Raw genomic sequence first — 15,669 nt, 5'->3', positions numbered from 1 at the left:
ATAATGTGTTTGACTTGGGTTAGTGAAATAAATTAATTGACTGGGTCTGCATGGGAAAATAATTGACTCAAGCACTGAACCCTGTGGTACTTCTTAAGTAACTCTGGTAAGTGAGGAAGATTTATATAACATAAACCAGCCTGGAGGTGTTTCCTTGATCTTCTTAACCAGTTGCTGTTTCTGTGCTATGGTGAGCTTCTAAACCTGAATGAAATCCATTACAGTGTAAATGCTCACTCAACTGATTAGCAATTATTTCAAATTAAATAGGTTTAGATAAAATAGTGAGATTGGATATAGGTTTACCTCTGAGTGTAGATTCAGAGGTGTGTTTGTGTTAATGCGGTTCCTCATAAGTACTGCAGTGCAGAGCACAGTAAGCAGAGTCTGAATAAAGTGAAAGTAAAAGTAAGGGAGGCAAGGTTTTCTTTCCTTTCCTCATGCTTGTTATATTCATATAATCCCTAGCACAGTTTATTAGACAAAGTAACATGATTGCTGACATAAGAAGTACTACAACGTAATACAAAATTCCATGCTCCCAAGACCATCGACTGCTATATATAAAAAGTCCTGAGGTATCCCTTCCAGAAGCTATATGCACCCTGTAAAGGAAATATGATCATTTCATGAAATGAGGTAGCTATGGAATATTCTAATGGCAGAAAAGAATAGTCTAAAAAAAACGAATGATGCTTGTTTCAACAAATTGAATAGATGTAATCTTAGACATTTGAATTTGACCCTCTATCAATCAAAAGATGAAAACTTTGTGAAACTCTGGGATAACTGGGTGCCTTTTGTCTACCTCCTGAGGCCTGATTTTGTGTAAATAGTTAATTGAAGGGAACTATTCCTGCACTTGTTAATCCTCTTGACTTTTTTGACAGGAAAAAATATACATACAGGTCCTTCTCAAAATATTAGCATATTGTGATAAAGTTAATTATTTTCCATAATGTCATGATGAAAATTTAACATTCATATATTTTACATTCATTGCACACTAACTGAAATATTTCAGGTCTTTTATTGTCTTAATACGGATGATTTTGGCATACAGCTCATGAAAACCCAAAATTCCTATCTCACAAAATTAGCATATTTCATCCGACCAATAAAAGAAAAGTGTTTTTAATACAAAAAACATCAACCTTCAAATAATCATGTACAGTTATGCACTCAATACTTGGTTGGGAATCCTTTGGCAGAAATGACTGCTTCAATGCGGCGTGGCATGGAGGCAATCAGCCTGTGGCACTGCTGAGGTCTTATGGAGGCCCAGGATGCTTCGATAGCGGCCTTTAGCTCATCCAGAGTGTTGGGTCTTGAGTCTCTCAACGTTCTCTTCACAATATCCCACAGATTCTCTATGGGGTTCAGGTCAGGAGAGTTGGCAGGCCAATTGAGCACAGTGATACCATGGTCAGTAAACCATTTACCAGTGGTTTTGGCACTGTGAACAGGTGCCAGGTCGTGCTGAAAAATGAAATCTTCATCTCCATAAAGCTTTTCAGCAGATGGAAGCATGAAGTGCTCCAAAATCTCCTGATAGCTAGCTGCATTGACCCTGCCCTTGATAAAACACAGTGGACCAACACCAGCAGCTGACACGGCACCCCAGACCATCACTGACTGTGGGTACTTGACACTGGACTTCTGGCATTTTGGCATTTCCTTCTCCCCAGTCTTCCTCCAGACTCTGGCACCTTGATTTCCGAATGACATGCAGAATTTGCTTTCATCCGAAAAAAGTACTTTGGACCACTGAGCAACAGTCCAGTGCTGCTTCTCTGTAGCCCAGGTCAGGCGCTTCTGCCGCTGTTTCTGGTTCAAAAGTGGCTTGACCTGGGGAATGCAGCACCTGTAGCCCATTTCCTGCACACGCCTGTGCACGGTGGCTCTGGATGTTTCTACTCCAGACTCAGTCCACTGCTTCCACAGGTCCCCCAAGGTCTGGAATCGGCCCTTCTCCACAATCTTCCTCAGGTCACCTCTTCTCGTTGTGCAGCGTTTTCTGCCACACTTTTTCCTTCCCACAGACTTCCCACTGAGGTGCCTTGATACAGCACTCTGGGAACAGCCTATTCGTTCGGAAATTTCTTTCTGTGTCTTACCCTCTTGCTTGACGGTGTCAATAGTGGCCTTCTGGACAGCAGTCAGGTCGGCAGTCTTACCCATGATTGGGGTTTTGAGTGATGAACCAGGCTGGGAGTTTTAAAGGCCTCAGGAATCTTTTGCAGGTGTTTAGAGTTAACTCGTTGATTCAGATGATTAGGTTCATAGCTCGTTTAGAGACCCTTTTAATGATATGCTAATTTTGTGAGATAGGAATTTTGGGTTTTCATGAGCTGTATGCCAAAATCATCCGTATTAAGACAATAAAAGACCTGAAATATTTCAGTTAGTGTGCAATGAATCTAAAATATATGAATGTCAAATTTTCATCATGACATTATGGAAAATAATGAACTTTATCACAACATGCTAATATTTTGAGAAGGACCTGTACAAGACTTTCCTCTCTATGGAATAAATAACATCTCTGCTCCCCTGAAAGAAATAGTACAGGTGAAATCTGCCAAACAGAGAGATTTATCAGAAGTCATGTGACTAATCTAAGCCGGTGGAAGTAATTTAAGCAGAGGGAGGGATATGCTTTTGGTTTCACTTTGCACCACAACAGTGACAGTGCAGTGGTTTGAGAACTGTTTATTCATTGCTCACTTTCACAATCTTTCTATCCATCTTTCCAGTAGAGTAAATAACCTTGCAGAACGACACTGCCCCGATCATCTTGGTGAGTACAGACTCAAACCTTTTATCAATGAGCTCAATTTAGCACCTGCTGAACCTGCTAATGTGTCCACCCTCAAAGAGAAAACTGAAGGTTTAATATCTTGTTTCTCCAATTAGTTTGTATAAAATAGACTGTGACTGAAGCAAATGTTTCAGGAGAAGTTTAATGAAACACTGAACATGATTCATGTTTGTCTTTTCAGAGGACAAACAATGGCAGCTTCTGCACGTAAGTAACTAAATTTGGTTTCTGAAAGTCCATCAGTCATTTTTGATGAATAGTAATTAATGTTTCTATGTAGTTCTGGAGAAATCGTGGAGGGAACTACGCTGGGGGTGAGTTTACTTTAATACTTTTATCAATAACAGTTTACTGCTGCTGGTTTGTCACTCTGCTGAATCTGAAACGAAAACTACTGGTACAGACATGCTGCAGCAGAACAGTCAGGGCAGAGTTAAAATGCTCAGAGGATTGTGATTGGAAGTTGAAACAAAGGCGCAACGGTTCAACACAAAATGAAGGAGGACGCTGGATCAGGAATTTGCTGGAGGGAACCCAGTTCAAGTCAGCAATTATCTAAATTAGGGTTATAAAAGTACATGCACTGATCTTGAGCCGCCAGGTTTATATGTATTGAACACTGCTGTTAGAAACAGAACAGAATTTGAAAAGCATATTTATGGTACTAAGATTTTATTAAATACAGTAACCAGGTGCACTGCTGACATAGACGCTCTGTACAATGAGGCCAACAAGTAAATGCTGAGTTCTGAATGAAACAAATCTACATACGGCTATTAATGAAGTAACCTTGAACCTTGACCAGATTACATATTACTGTGAAGCTTTGGGTTTTGTACAGGCAGAACTTTTCAACCTTTAAATTTAAAGATTCACCAGAAGACAGACTGCTTAAGAGACAGTAATCTTTATGAAATAACTACAAATATATGTTCATAAAATTACTATGCAACATTGCCAAGAACAGGCAAAGTTCCAATTGTCACCCTAACAAACCATGCACCATACAGGTCTTTACAAATCATTAACCATTCATTCAGCAGCTTTAGTTTAGCCTTATAAGGGACAGGTTTCCAGCCTCAGATATGCTACTGAGCTGAGCCGAAACCTTTCTGACCAGACAAAGAGGAAACACCTACTTATATCAGAATTATAAAATCCCAATACAGCCCCCCCTCCAGGAAGAGCAGATTTGAGAAATTGAATTAATTATCTCCTAGGCGTCTCAGCTCCTCTATGATAAACATTTCCCCTTTAGCTTGTAAATACAGTGGGGATGACCAGCAGGAGGGAGCAGGAAGGAAGGTGGAAGCCATTGTCAAGTCAGACGGATCGTCACCTCAGAAGGACAAAAGCATTTAAAATTTTGCTATCACATAGGTTGATTTAAACCTTTCTACAGGAGCAAACCCCATAGTTTCTCAGTAATATTTTAAAGATAGTTGTGCTTAAGTTATTGTTATTTATGAGTAAAATCTGTTCTGCTAAGACTTGGAGAAATTAACACCAGGAGGTGTAAAACAAGATAAAAACATCCGATGGAAGTGATGGGCAGTTAGATGTGTAGAATGAGGTTTCACAACTGCAAGTAAAATAGAAAGTTCTGTGAAACCAGACTCCATGCAACAGGAAAGATACAAGTCTGAGTAGACTGGTTGTCTGTCTCATTGAATAAAACTGGAAGCTGGTTCCAAGCTCTGTCTCCACATCGACTTATTTATATTGTGGGAACCACCAGAAAACCTACGGTTTTAGAGTGAAGAGACAGTGGCCATGTATGTCCTATAGAGAGAACATAAAGGTACTGGCAGCAGTTGTTTAGCCGATGGGAGCAAACCATCGGCTAAACTTTGTGGTGCAAAGTAAAACCAAAAGCATCTTCATTGTCAACCAGAGCGAAAAGCGCCTTTGGCTTCTTTGAAGAATAAAAAAAAAAGACAGAGGGTGAGAAAAACCAAGCAAAAACACATGGTTTGAAGACAAGATGAAATATATAAATTAAGTCAACTAATGATGGTGTAGATTCTCAGTCATCCACCTCAAGGCAGTTAAAAAAAACTCAATCAAAAGCAACTGGACTTCTTGTAATTCTTAAAGACGTTTTAACCTCTTCCAGAGGTCTTCTTCAGTTCTGAGTTCTTTCCAGAATCAAAATCAGCTTTATTGCCAAGTTCGTACATACAAACAAGGAATTTGACTCCGGTACACTTTGCTCTCTGGTTTTTTCTTTTTTTTTATGCGTTATAAAATGCGTTTTTATGCGTGTTTTTTGGGTTATAGGATATATTTATGTATATATGCATATATCTTTATGTCCTTAAATATACATATTTACAAAGGTGCATTTGCGACTTTAGTATGCAGTTTTTATATTTATATTTCATATTGCTGTTTATTTTGTTACTGTGGGTACGTCCCTTTACTGACCTAAGAATACTAATAATATTTGGGATAAAAATACCTCAGTGGCAGCTCCTGGACCTAATAAGCCCAAACTGAAAAGAGGAAACTTCTCTTAGTTTTCTTCTGCATCCTGCCAGTGTAAAGGTAGGTCAGAGTTTTGAGGGCTTCCCTACTATTTTCTTATTTCCACTGACTCAATCCTGTTTATTTTATTTCTGTAATTGAAATAACCATACAACATATCAGGACACTTCTGATGTGTGTAGCGCTCACAAGCTTTATAATGTGCAAACTGACACCCAGACAATTAAAACCTCTGAGAAGATTGGGGGCAAACAAATGCTCTCACCTGTACTTTGCAGAGGGGTCAGTGTTTTGTAACAGGCAAAACAATTCATGTTGTCTGCATACTTGAACAATGGCCCTTTGGAAGTATTACTGTTGAGAGGAAATTCATTTATACACAAAGGAAAAAGCAGAGGTGAAAGGACACTATCCTGGGGCTGCCTGTGCTTGAAATGAGCAAGGAGATACTCTTTCAGGGTGACAAGAAAGAAACTCTCTGGTCCAAACTGTTAAACTATTGTTGGTTTAACTAATTGGAGATTGTTGCTGAGGAAATAATTGTCTGTATGGATGGAAGGATGGATGGCGGACTGATTATTCTTCCACATTTATTCAATATATATTCAGTATATACTGAATATTTTTTATTTAGTTTTTCAGTTGTATATTGTTATTTTGAAGAAAAAACAACACCCAACTAACTTCATGATTTACTTTTTACTTACGTTCTCAGAGAGAGACAGAAGGATCTTCAGTATGTGCAGAAGTACAAACCTGAAAATCCGGAAATCAGGTATCTTCGAGTCCTCTTGTTTGGACACGTTGGAGCCGGAAAATCCAGTTTCATCAATTCTGTCAGTAATGTCCTGCGAGGCCGAATGACGATGCCTGCTTTGGCTAGTGCGATGACTTCCGACAAAAGCTTCACCAGAAAAGTAATGAAACCAAGATGTTCCTGTTCATCTCCCAGTCACTCTCAACAACAGGAATATGAGTGCATCTCATTGAAATGTTATTTTATATCAATAATTTAATTCAAGAATGAAACTAACAGATTCATGACAGAATAACATGTAGTTACTCTGTGTAGTTACAAGAAGTAATGAAAATCAAGGGAATTTTAGAGCACTTCGTTATTTCCTCTGCTGATAACCTTTGTAAAGGTGCTGATATAATTTTTAAATAGGACTTGGCACTTGCACACACTCTCAAAAGTAGAATTACCTGCTTTTATGACCATGGAATCACTGTGCTTGACGGGCCAACAAACTGGTCTAATCTTAATCCCATCAATAATCTACGGAGAATAATCAAGAGGAAAATGAGAGACCCCAGAGCCAATAATAAAGATGAGTTGAAGGTGTTAGTAAAGCAACCTGAAGTTTCTTAACACAGCAGTGCCAATGGCTTATAGTCTCCGTGCCATGCCAAACTGATCAGGTAGTATATGCGAATGGAGGTCAAATCAAGCATTGATGGAACACACTGTAAAGTACCTGAAAATACTTTTCAGTGGGCTAATATTTCCATATCTTAATCATTTTGTATTGGTCTTTAATACTTAGTTTTGTCAAAAACTGAATTTAGGAATTCATTAGCTGTTTGCCATGGTCATCAAATAACAGAAGAAAATGGTATGAATTTCACTTTTGAAATACTAAAATAATAGTAAAAATATTCTAATTTATTAACAAGGACCTATATAAAGCCTTTAAAATGACAGAATCTCTGCAACGCAGACTGAGTCCTGACAACTGCTATGAGATTAATGAACATGGATTATCCTCAGAGGTTTGAGTTCAAACAGTTAGCCGTGATGGAGGTCAGCTCTGTTGTTCTTCCTGTTTACTGTCAGCTGGTTCTGTGAAACTGTAATCAACATTACCAAGACCAACTGGACCAACATGTCTTTTCTTTGTGTTTTAGTATGAAACTCATAAATTCACGGAAGGACGAGGAAGCTCAAGGACATTTTTCCCTGTGGTTTTCAATGACATCATGGGTCTGGAAGACGGGGAGACCCGTGGAGTTCATGCTAAAGACATCGTTCATGCTTTCAAAGGAAATGTGAAGGAGGGTCACAAGGTAAAACAAGGCGGGTTTTTCATGTTGTTAACACTAACATACACTGCAGCAAACCTTAGATGATCAGATGGATTATTAAAATGTTTTACAGCACTGAAAGCTGTAAGATGTTGGTTCAGAAACAGTTCTTCACTTAATGCTCAGTGACTCTGACTCTTTATGAACTAAAGGCTTGTTCTGCAAAAACAAAGAAAAAAATTGAAGAGCTGCTGGGTGTCCGAGAAAGTCTGTGAACCTTCAGGTGACAAACATGGCACGTTGTCGCCTCCTTTCTTTTATGGTTATGTGACATAAATGGACACTGTTGCACCTAAGTTACAGTTTTGCCTCTTTTCCACTAGTACCTAATCTATTCGGGTTGCATTGGATCAAACCAGTTCAACACGGTTTGATTCATTTTTCATTACAATTGAGTAGCATCCCAGTGGGGGCGGGAAGTGATGTAATAGAGACACAAAAACAACAACAGATTAACATGGTGACTGAAGGTGGACTGGTTGACAGATGTTGCTGAGAAAGGAGTCCTTCTGATCATTTTAGCATGTTCCCCTGCTGTGTTAACATTAAGAGATGTATCAGGTGCTGCTCCTCTTAAGGGCAGTAAGATATCTCATCCATATCTGAAGAAGCATATGGCTTTATCCATATCACCCAGACAAGAAAAATAGAATGATATCTTATAGTTTTTTTTGTATACAAATGACAATAAATTATTTCTACTTATGGTTAATTAACAATCTCTGAAAAATGTTCCTAGATCTAAAGATGTGTGTCCGAAATGTGTGAAATAAAACTTAAAAAGTTGTTGTTTTTTACTGTTTTGCAGTTTAACCCAGTAGGCCCACTTGAGCCAGATGATTTTGGCTACAACCCAACCCCCTCTACTGATGACAGGGTTCATGTTCTGGTCTGTGTGATGTCAGCCAACACGCCACAGATTAATTCTTCACTTCTGAAGAAGATGAGCGAAGTCAGAGAAAAAGCCAGTGAACTGGGTACGTTTACAGACATTGATTTAGACAAATGAAACAGAAAGATTCAAGATGAGTTAAACTAATTAAATTCAACTGGAATCTTATCATCATAACTGTCCTCCATTTTCATCAACTGAATCATACAGAATCACCTCGTCTCAAAAAATCTGTTTAATGTTTCCTCCTGATCTCAGATCGGGTCGCGGGGGGCAACAGTCCCAGCAGGGAAACCCTGATATGCCTTTCACCAGCAACACTGTACATCTCATTCTTGGCAATCCCAAGTCATGCCCTGGAGAGAAAGACATATAGTCCTTCCAGCTCCCCGTAAGCTGTGCCCATATAAACTCTAAAAGGAGGTGCCCCGATGCATCCTGATCACCACCTCAACTGAGTTCACTCCAGTGACTTTCTTTAATTGAATTACTCAAATAAATTAACTTTTCAATGAGTTTCTATAAAAGCAGAAAGCCAATGAAAGCATGACTTATAAATACTTTACAACTAAAACAAAATAAATTAATAATGTCTTTAGGTTTGGATTATTTTTCCCACTAGCTGTGTGTGTTGGCCCTTGGGGGATGGCCTTAATTCCTATTGATGGTCCTTGATATCTTTATGAAGAACTTTTCCTTCGAACATAGGAACTGATTCCCTCAGCCAAACTGGTTCCTGTCTGATCTGTTTCTGGTTCTACAGGAATTCCTCAAATGGCTATGATGACCCACATCGATGCAGCCTGTGGTGAAATACAGAAAGACCTGAAGAATGTGTACAGGAGCAGACACCTGCAAAAAAAGGTGAGTTTTAGTCCTTCTGTGCAGAGAAATAACACAACACGTTTCAGACTGTAACTGTAACTGGTTTTTAACGTTCAGATGAAAGACTTCAGTGCAGCAGTGGGAATCCCAGTGAACTGCATCTTTCCTGTGAAGAACTACAGCGAAGAAATCGACATGAATAATGATGTTGATATTCTGATCCTGAGCGCCCTGAGGAAAATTATCGACTTTGGAGACGACTTCATCGAGAAAATGAAAACAGAATAACAGGAAACACTGAGGTTTCTGAAAGCGACCAAGCATGCTTGTCTGTTTTAAGTTTTTACTAATTTTACCATAAGACTTTACAGCTTTCTAAGCAATAGGATCTGAGAGATAACATAACGAGGGAGCAATTATATTTAATCATGGTTAGAGGAATCTATATGTTACCTGTTTAGCCTGAACACATGTTGTTAAATAAAGAAAAAAAAAACTACAGAAAACAAAATGAATTGAGGCACCATCATTTCTATGGATTTGTATTTGGCAGAGCCAAAAATAAAACTAAAGCGACCTGAGGAACATTCATTGGTTGGTTGACCACAATCAGTTTGAATCCTTTGGTCATGTGTTCTAAGGACATAATTTCCTTTCAGTATGGAGGTTAAATAAAATCTTTATCAGTTCTTTTTTTATTTTCCTGTAATCTATGAAGTGGGCTTTAATCAATACCCATCCAGGCTTTGTGAACGTCTTTAAGTTTTTCTTTTGAGTTTGGTTATTTTTTCATCCTCTTCCAGTCCCTCGTCTGATTGTTTTCAGAGTTCCTGTTGAAGGACAAAGGATTTCATAGTGGAGCTTCCTACATGGACCTCCCTAGCACATTCACAGAATGATCAGGCAGCTGTTCTCCAAACGTACCACACTTTGCCATTAGTAGATTCGATTTAAGTGTTTGAAATTACTCACGCTAAGTTTCTGAGAGATCTCAAAAGAAATGTAACCACAGAGAGAGTTGTTAAGATGTCCAGAGACCACAGCTGTCTTTGGTATTGTTTGTTATACAGACAGTATAATATATCAAGAAAACCAAGAGCTTGCAGTAAATCAGAAGAGATGCACTGGGCTTTTATATTTAGATGCTTAGAAGAATCCATTAAATTAATTGAAGTGTCTATTTTTTTTATTTCACTCTTTATAGGATCTTAAAAGGCAATTGGTTTTTAACAGGCTGTACTTTAATATATTAATTGAAAAAATAATGATTTAGTTTCAGCTGCAATTGTATTGTGTTCCCAAACTGCTTCTACAAAGTTTGCAACATGAAATTGTCCAAAATGTCTTGGTGTGCAGAAAGAATTTAGACTTCCGATCACTAGAACAAAGAGGTTGAACACAACTTTTGAAAAAGAGCCTTACAACTCTAACTTACGCTTGACACAACACATCCAGACAAGTATCATTTTTGGTGCTCGAACACTTTTGGCAATATAGTTTGCATTCAGAGTATAACCTCTACTGGATCATAGTCCCACTCTAAAAATGCAACAACAAACGCTCCATTAAAGATTATTTTAGTCCTTTCATGCGATTAAAGGTTAACTGTTGAGATTATACGATCTGTGTGCTTTCACATCATGCTTCTTGTACCAAACATACTGTTGGTCCCATTGCGCCGAACCCCTCCGTAAAGTTTTTAGGATCTCTTTTGTTGTCTCTGGGCTCATTGTTTCTGACACAAACAACTGACAACATCTACCATGCCGATCAAATGTATCCTTTAGCAACAACACGTAGGAAGACATAGGAACACATTTATTAAACAGTATAAAACCACCAAAATATTCCGTACACATAATCAGGCTAAAGAAGTGTGGGACCCGCTTTCTAAACCAAGGGGACTATTTGGTGGTCACCTAAACATAAGAAGTGTGACGCCTAAACGTGAACAACTGGAAAATCTGCTGTGTGGTTCAAATATAGACCTTTTGAGACTTACAGAGACATGGCTAACTCGTTCCTCATCTGAGGCTGTTATCAATATGCCTGGGTATAACGTATTCAGAAGAGACAGAGACAATGGAAGAGGTGGTGGAGTGTTACTGTATGTGAAGGACACCCTTAAAAGTGCAATGATCGAATTGCGCAGTGAAAGTATTCTGGAGTATGTTGCTGTACATACATCTCTCTCTAATATAATGTGTTTTAATATAGTGCATATATATATAAACCAGGTGCAAAAGTGAATTTTTATGAACAGTTAAAACTTCTTAGTCACTGTGATACAACCAAAAAATTATTTTAACTGCTTATTTAAATATTAATTGGACTGACAAAAAGAAAGGAAAAATCTCAAACAAATTGCAAATTATTTTAATTTAACACAAATGATAAAGAATTATACAAGAATAACAAATAATTCTGAAACTTTAATTGAGCTGCTATTTACAAACCACCCTGAGAGAATCATTTAGACTTATAATGTAATCACAGGACTTTCAGATCATAAAATAGTGCTTTTCTCCAGGAAACTGAACAAAAAGCTATTTCGCAATATATATACAGGTCCTTCTCAAAATATTAGCATATTGTGATAAAGTTCATTATTTTCCATAATGTCATGATGAAAATTTTACATTCATATATTTTAGATTCATTGCACACTAACTGAAATATTTCAGGTCTTTTATTGTCTTAATATGGATGATTTTGGCATACAGCTCATGAAAACCCAACATTCCTATCTCACAAAATTAGCACATTTCATCCGACCAATAAAAGAAAAGTGTTTTTAATACAAAAAACGTCAACCTTCAAATAATCATGTACAGTTATGCACTCAATACTTGGTCGGGAAACCTTTTGCAGAAATGACTGCTTCAATGCGGCGTGGCATGGAGGCAATCAGCCTGTGGCACTGCTGAGGTCTTATGGAGGCCCAGGATACTTCGATAGCGGCCTTTAGCTCATCCAAAGTGTTGGGTCTTGAGTCTCTCAACGTTCTCTTCACAATATCCCACAGATTCTCTATGGGGTTCAGGGCAGGAGAGTTGGCAGGTCAATTGAGCACAGTGATACCATGGTCAGTAAACCATTTACCAGTGGTTTTGGCACTGTGAGCAGGTGCCAGGTCGTGCTGAAAAATGAAATCTTCATCTCCATAAAGCTTTTCAGCAGATGGAAGCATGAAGTGCTCCAAAATCTCCTGATAGCTAGCTGCATTGACCCTGCCCTTGATAAAACACAGTGGACCAACACCAGCAGCTGACACGGCACCCCAGACTATCACTGACTGTGGGTACTTGACACTGGACTTCTGGCATTTTGGCATTTCCTTCTCCCCAGTCTTCCTCCAGACTCTGGCACCTTGATTTCCAAATGACATGCAGAATTTGCTTTCATCCGAAAAAAGTACTTTGGACCACTGAGCAACAGTCCAGTGCTGCTTCTCTGTAGCCCAGGTCAGGCGCTTCTGCCGCTGTTTCTGGTTCAAAAGTGGCTTGACCTGGGGAATGCGGCACCTGTAGCCCATTTCCTGCACACGCCTGTACACGGTGGCTCTGGATGTTTCTACTCCAGACTCAGTCCACTGCTTCCGCAGGTCCCCCAAGGTCTGGAATCGGCCCTTCTCCACAGTCTTCCTCAGGGTCCGGTCACCTCTTCTCGTTGTGCAGCGTTTTCTGACACACTTTTTCCTTCTCACAGACTTCCCACTGAGGTGCCTTGATACAGCACTCTGGGAACAGCCTATTCGTTCAGAAATGTCTTTCTGTGTCTTACCCTCTTGCTTGAGGGTGTCAATAGTGGCCTTCTGGACAGCAGTCAGGTCGGCAGTCTTACCCATGATTGGGGTTTTGAGTGATGAACCAGGCTGGGAGTTTTAAAGGCCTCAGGAATCTTTTGCAGGTGTTTAGAGTTAACTCGTTGATTCAGATGATTAGGTTCATAGCTCGTTTAGAGACCCTTTTAATGATATGCTAATTTTGTGAGATAGGAATTTTGGGTTTTCATGAGCTGTATGCCAAAATCATCCGTATTAAGACAATAAAAGACCTGAAATATTTCAGTTAGTGTGCAATGAATCTAAAATATATGAATTTTAAATTTTCATCATTACATTATGGAAAATAATGAACTTTATCACAATATGCTAATATTTTGAGAAGGACCTGTATATATATATTTTTTAAAGATATTTTTTCAGCACTAGTAGCCTTTATTTATTTTTTTGACAGTAGGAAGACAGGAAGGAGGGGTAGAGAGGGGGGGAGACATTCAGCAAAGGTCGCCAGGTTCAGGACTCGAACCCGGGACAGCTGCTTCGAAGACTGTAGCAACCGTATAAGGTCATGCCCTTAACCCCTACACCATCAGCGCCACACCCAATTTTGCAATATATCTAACTCAAAAAGTAATTGTAGTTTTATTCCTAAATCTCAATATCAAAATCTAAGTACAGCACTAAGTAAAATAAATTGGGATGAATTAGTTGCAATTAATGATGTTGACATTGGCTTTCAATTATATAGTTCTAAAATAACAGAAGTGATGGAACCATTTCTACAAAGTGGGAAAATTAAAATGTAATAATCTGCCGTGGTTTAATAATGAATGTATAGTGCTGATAAGAAAAAGAGATGATTCACTTAAAATATTTCTAAAATCTGGCCTTACCACAGACAGATTAAGATTTACATCTCTGAGAAATAAAGCTAACCCTGCCTAACGGAAAGCAAAGGACACATTTTTTTTAATATAATCCAAAGTGCCAACGGAGATGGCAAAATTATTTGGCAAAACATCAATAAACTTATTGGAACTAAACAAAATCAGATAATTCTACATTAGAAATAAATGTTGACAATATTTTAATAAATGATCCACATAACATGGCTATTACATTTAATAATTTTTATTGACTCTGTCACTGAAATAAAACAAATTATTTTAGCCCATCACAAATATCTCGTTGTTCGGTTGATCCCTAGATGCCATTGCTTAGACTCAAGCAAATCACAAATAGAGAGGTGGCCAGTATGTTCAAGTCCATGAAATCTTCAAAAGCAAAACATGTGTGTGGATTTGATACATATTTTTTAAAGACACACATGGACACTCCGGTGCCTCCACTTGATTACTTTATCAATCAGTGAGGGAATGGTCCCATCAGGCTGGAAGGTGGCCACAGTCTCACCAATTTTTAAATCTGGAGACAAGACTCTTACATCAAATTATCGCCCCATCAGCATATTACCAGTAGTGTCAAAAGTGGCTGAAAAGTGAGTAGCCAAGCTGCTAAACCAACATCTCAGCCATGGCCACTCCCACCTGCACCCCATGCAATTTGGTTGTCACCAGTACCCCTCCACAGAAACAGCAAATTGTTTCTTTATATAAAACATTAAATCCATGCTCGACAAAAACACCATGTTGGTGCAATCTTTTTGCCATATACTTGCTCAGATGGGGTCTGTGGAGATATATTATGTGTGTGCATTATTTTATAATGTGTGTGCATCATTATTGTGTTCATAACCAGTGTGGGAAATAAAATGTATAAGTCTGTGCTAGTGGCTTGCAGCAGTGTTGTTGCACAAACTTGGCCTTGAGTGTGGTGAAGCAGGGAAATACTGAAGAACTGTAGTGGTGGGAAAGGATGTGAAAAGATTAACTGGCCAAGTACTCCCTTCTCATATCAGCAGAAAAGCAGATTCCAGGTGCAGGACAATAGCTGTCCAAATATGGTAAGCCGGAAGAGTCGGTATGAAACCATATGTGTGCTTCAACAGGTCAAAGTCATCGCATTGCAATAGGCTGGGCTTTCTTAGAAAGAGTGCTTATTACTAATTACACTGAATCTGATGTTTATTTTTTTTTCTTTCAAAAAAATTTGATTTTCAACAGTCCGACACACACAAACAAACAAACAAACAAACACTAACACACACTTTATGTCACATTATCAGGGGAAGGAGGATCTTGGATCTGTGAACAGATATCCAGCATGTCACAATAACACAGTGACTCTGTCAGAGTTAAAAGTGAAAGCAGTTGCTGTTGCTGTAGAGAAGCTGCATAGCCCTGAAGTCACATGTTCATGGCAGGGTGGAGCGTCGTTTTATAAAGACTGAGAAACTCAGCAGGAGAACAGCAGAGAAGTAAAACATCAGGTTATGCGACCAGAAAGGAAGATTATTACCTGACTCTATCAGACACACAATGGCTGTCAGAGTTAAAAGTGAAAGCAGTTGCTGTTGCTTCAGAGACGTTGCAGAGCTTATTGTAAGTCACATGTTCAGGGCAGGGTGGAGCAGTGTGGCCAGGTGTACGATAATTATCGTATTTGTACGATAATTTTGCTCTCTGTACGATGTACGATCAATATTCCTAAAAAAAAGGCCAAATGTACGATAATTTGACCGTTCCGTGAATGTGTGGTTGTAATCAGTCGTCATCAGCTTATCGCCAAAGTATGTCGGAGTTTTTTTTGTGAACCTTGAAGGCATCTGTGTCCAGAAACAGATGCTGGAAATTCCAGCCAATCGTGTTTTTCTAA

The 15,669-nt window shown here is 38.7% G+C and overlaps 1 protein-coding gene across 1 annotated transcript; it reads left to right on the top strand.

The window, feature by feature from the left end:
- Window positions 1-2,658: 2,658 nt before the first annotated feature.
- On the top strand, window positions 2,659-9,621 carry LOC124871616 (interferon-induced protein 44-like). The gene is made up of 8 exons (XM_047371060.1): window positions 2,659-2,800; window positions 3,003-3,028; window positions 3,102-3,135; window positions 6,024-6,225; window positions 7,217-7,375; window positions 8,202-8,370; window positions 9,049-9,149; window positions 9,228-9,621. Exons 2-8 carry the CDS (start codon window positions 3,013-3,015, stop codon window positions 9,396-9,398), a joined length of 852 nt encoding a protein of 283 aa, XP_047227016.1. The 5' UTR covers window positions 2,659-2,800; window positions 3,003-3,012; the 3' UTR covers window positions 9,399-9,621.
- Window positions 9,622-15,669: the final 6,048 nt, after the last annotated feature.

Source organism: Girardinichthys multiradiatus, chromosome 7 (assembly GCF_021462225.1).
Source record: "Girardinichthys multiradiatus isolate DD_20200921_A chromosome 7, DD_fGirMul_XY1, whole genome shotgun sequence".
Lineage (NCBI taxonomy): Eukaryota > Metazoa > Chordata > Actinopteri > Cyprinodontiformes > Goodeidae > Girardinichthys > Girardinichthys multiradiatus.
The sequence above is the reverse complement of the archived record's forward strand: the minus strand, read 5'-3'. Positions and strand labels throughout refer to the sequence as shown.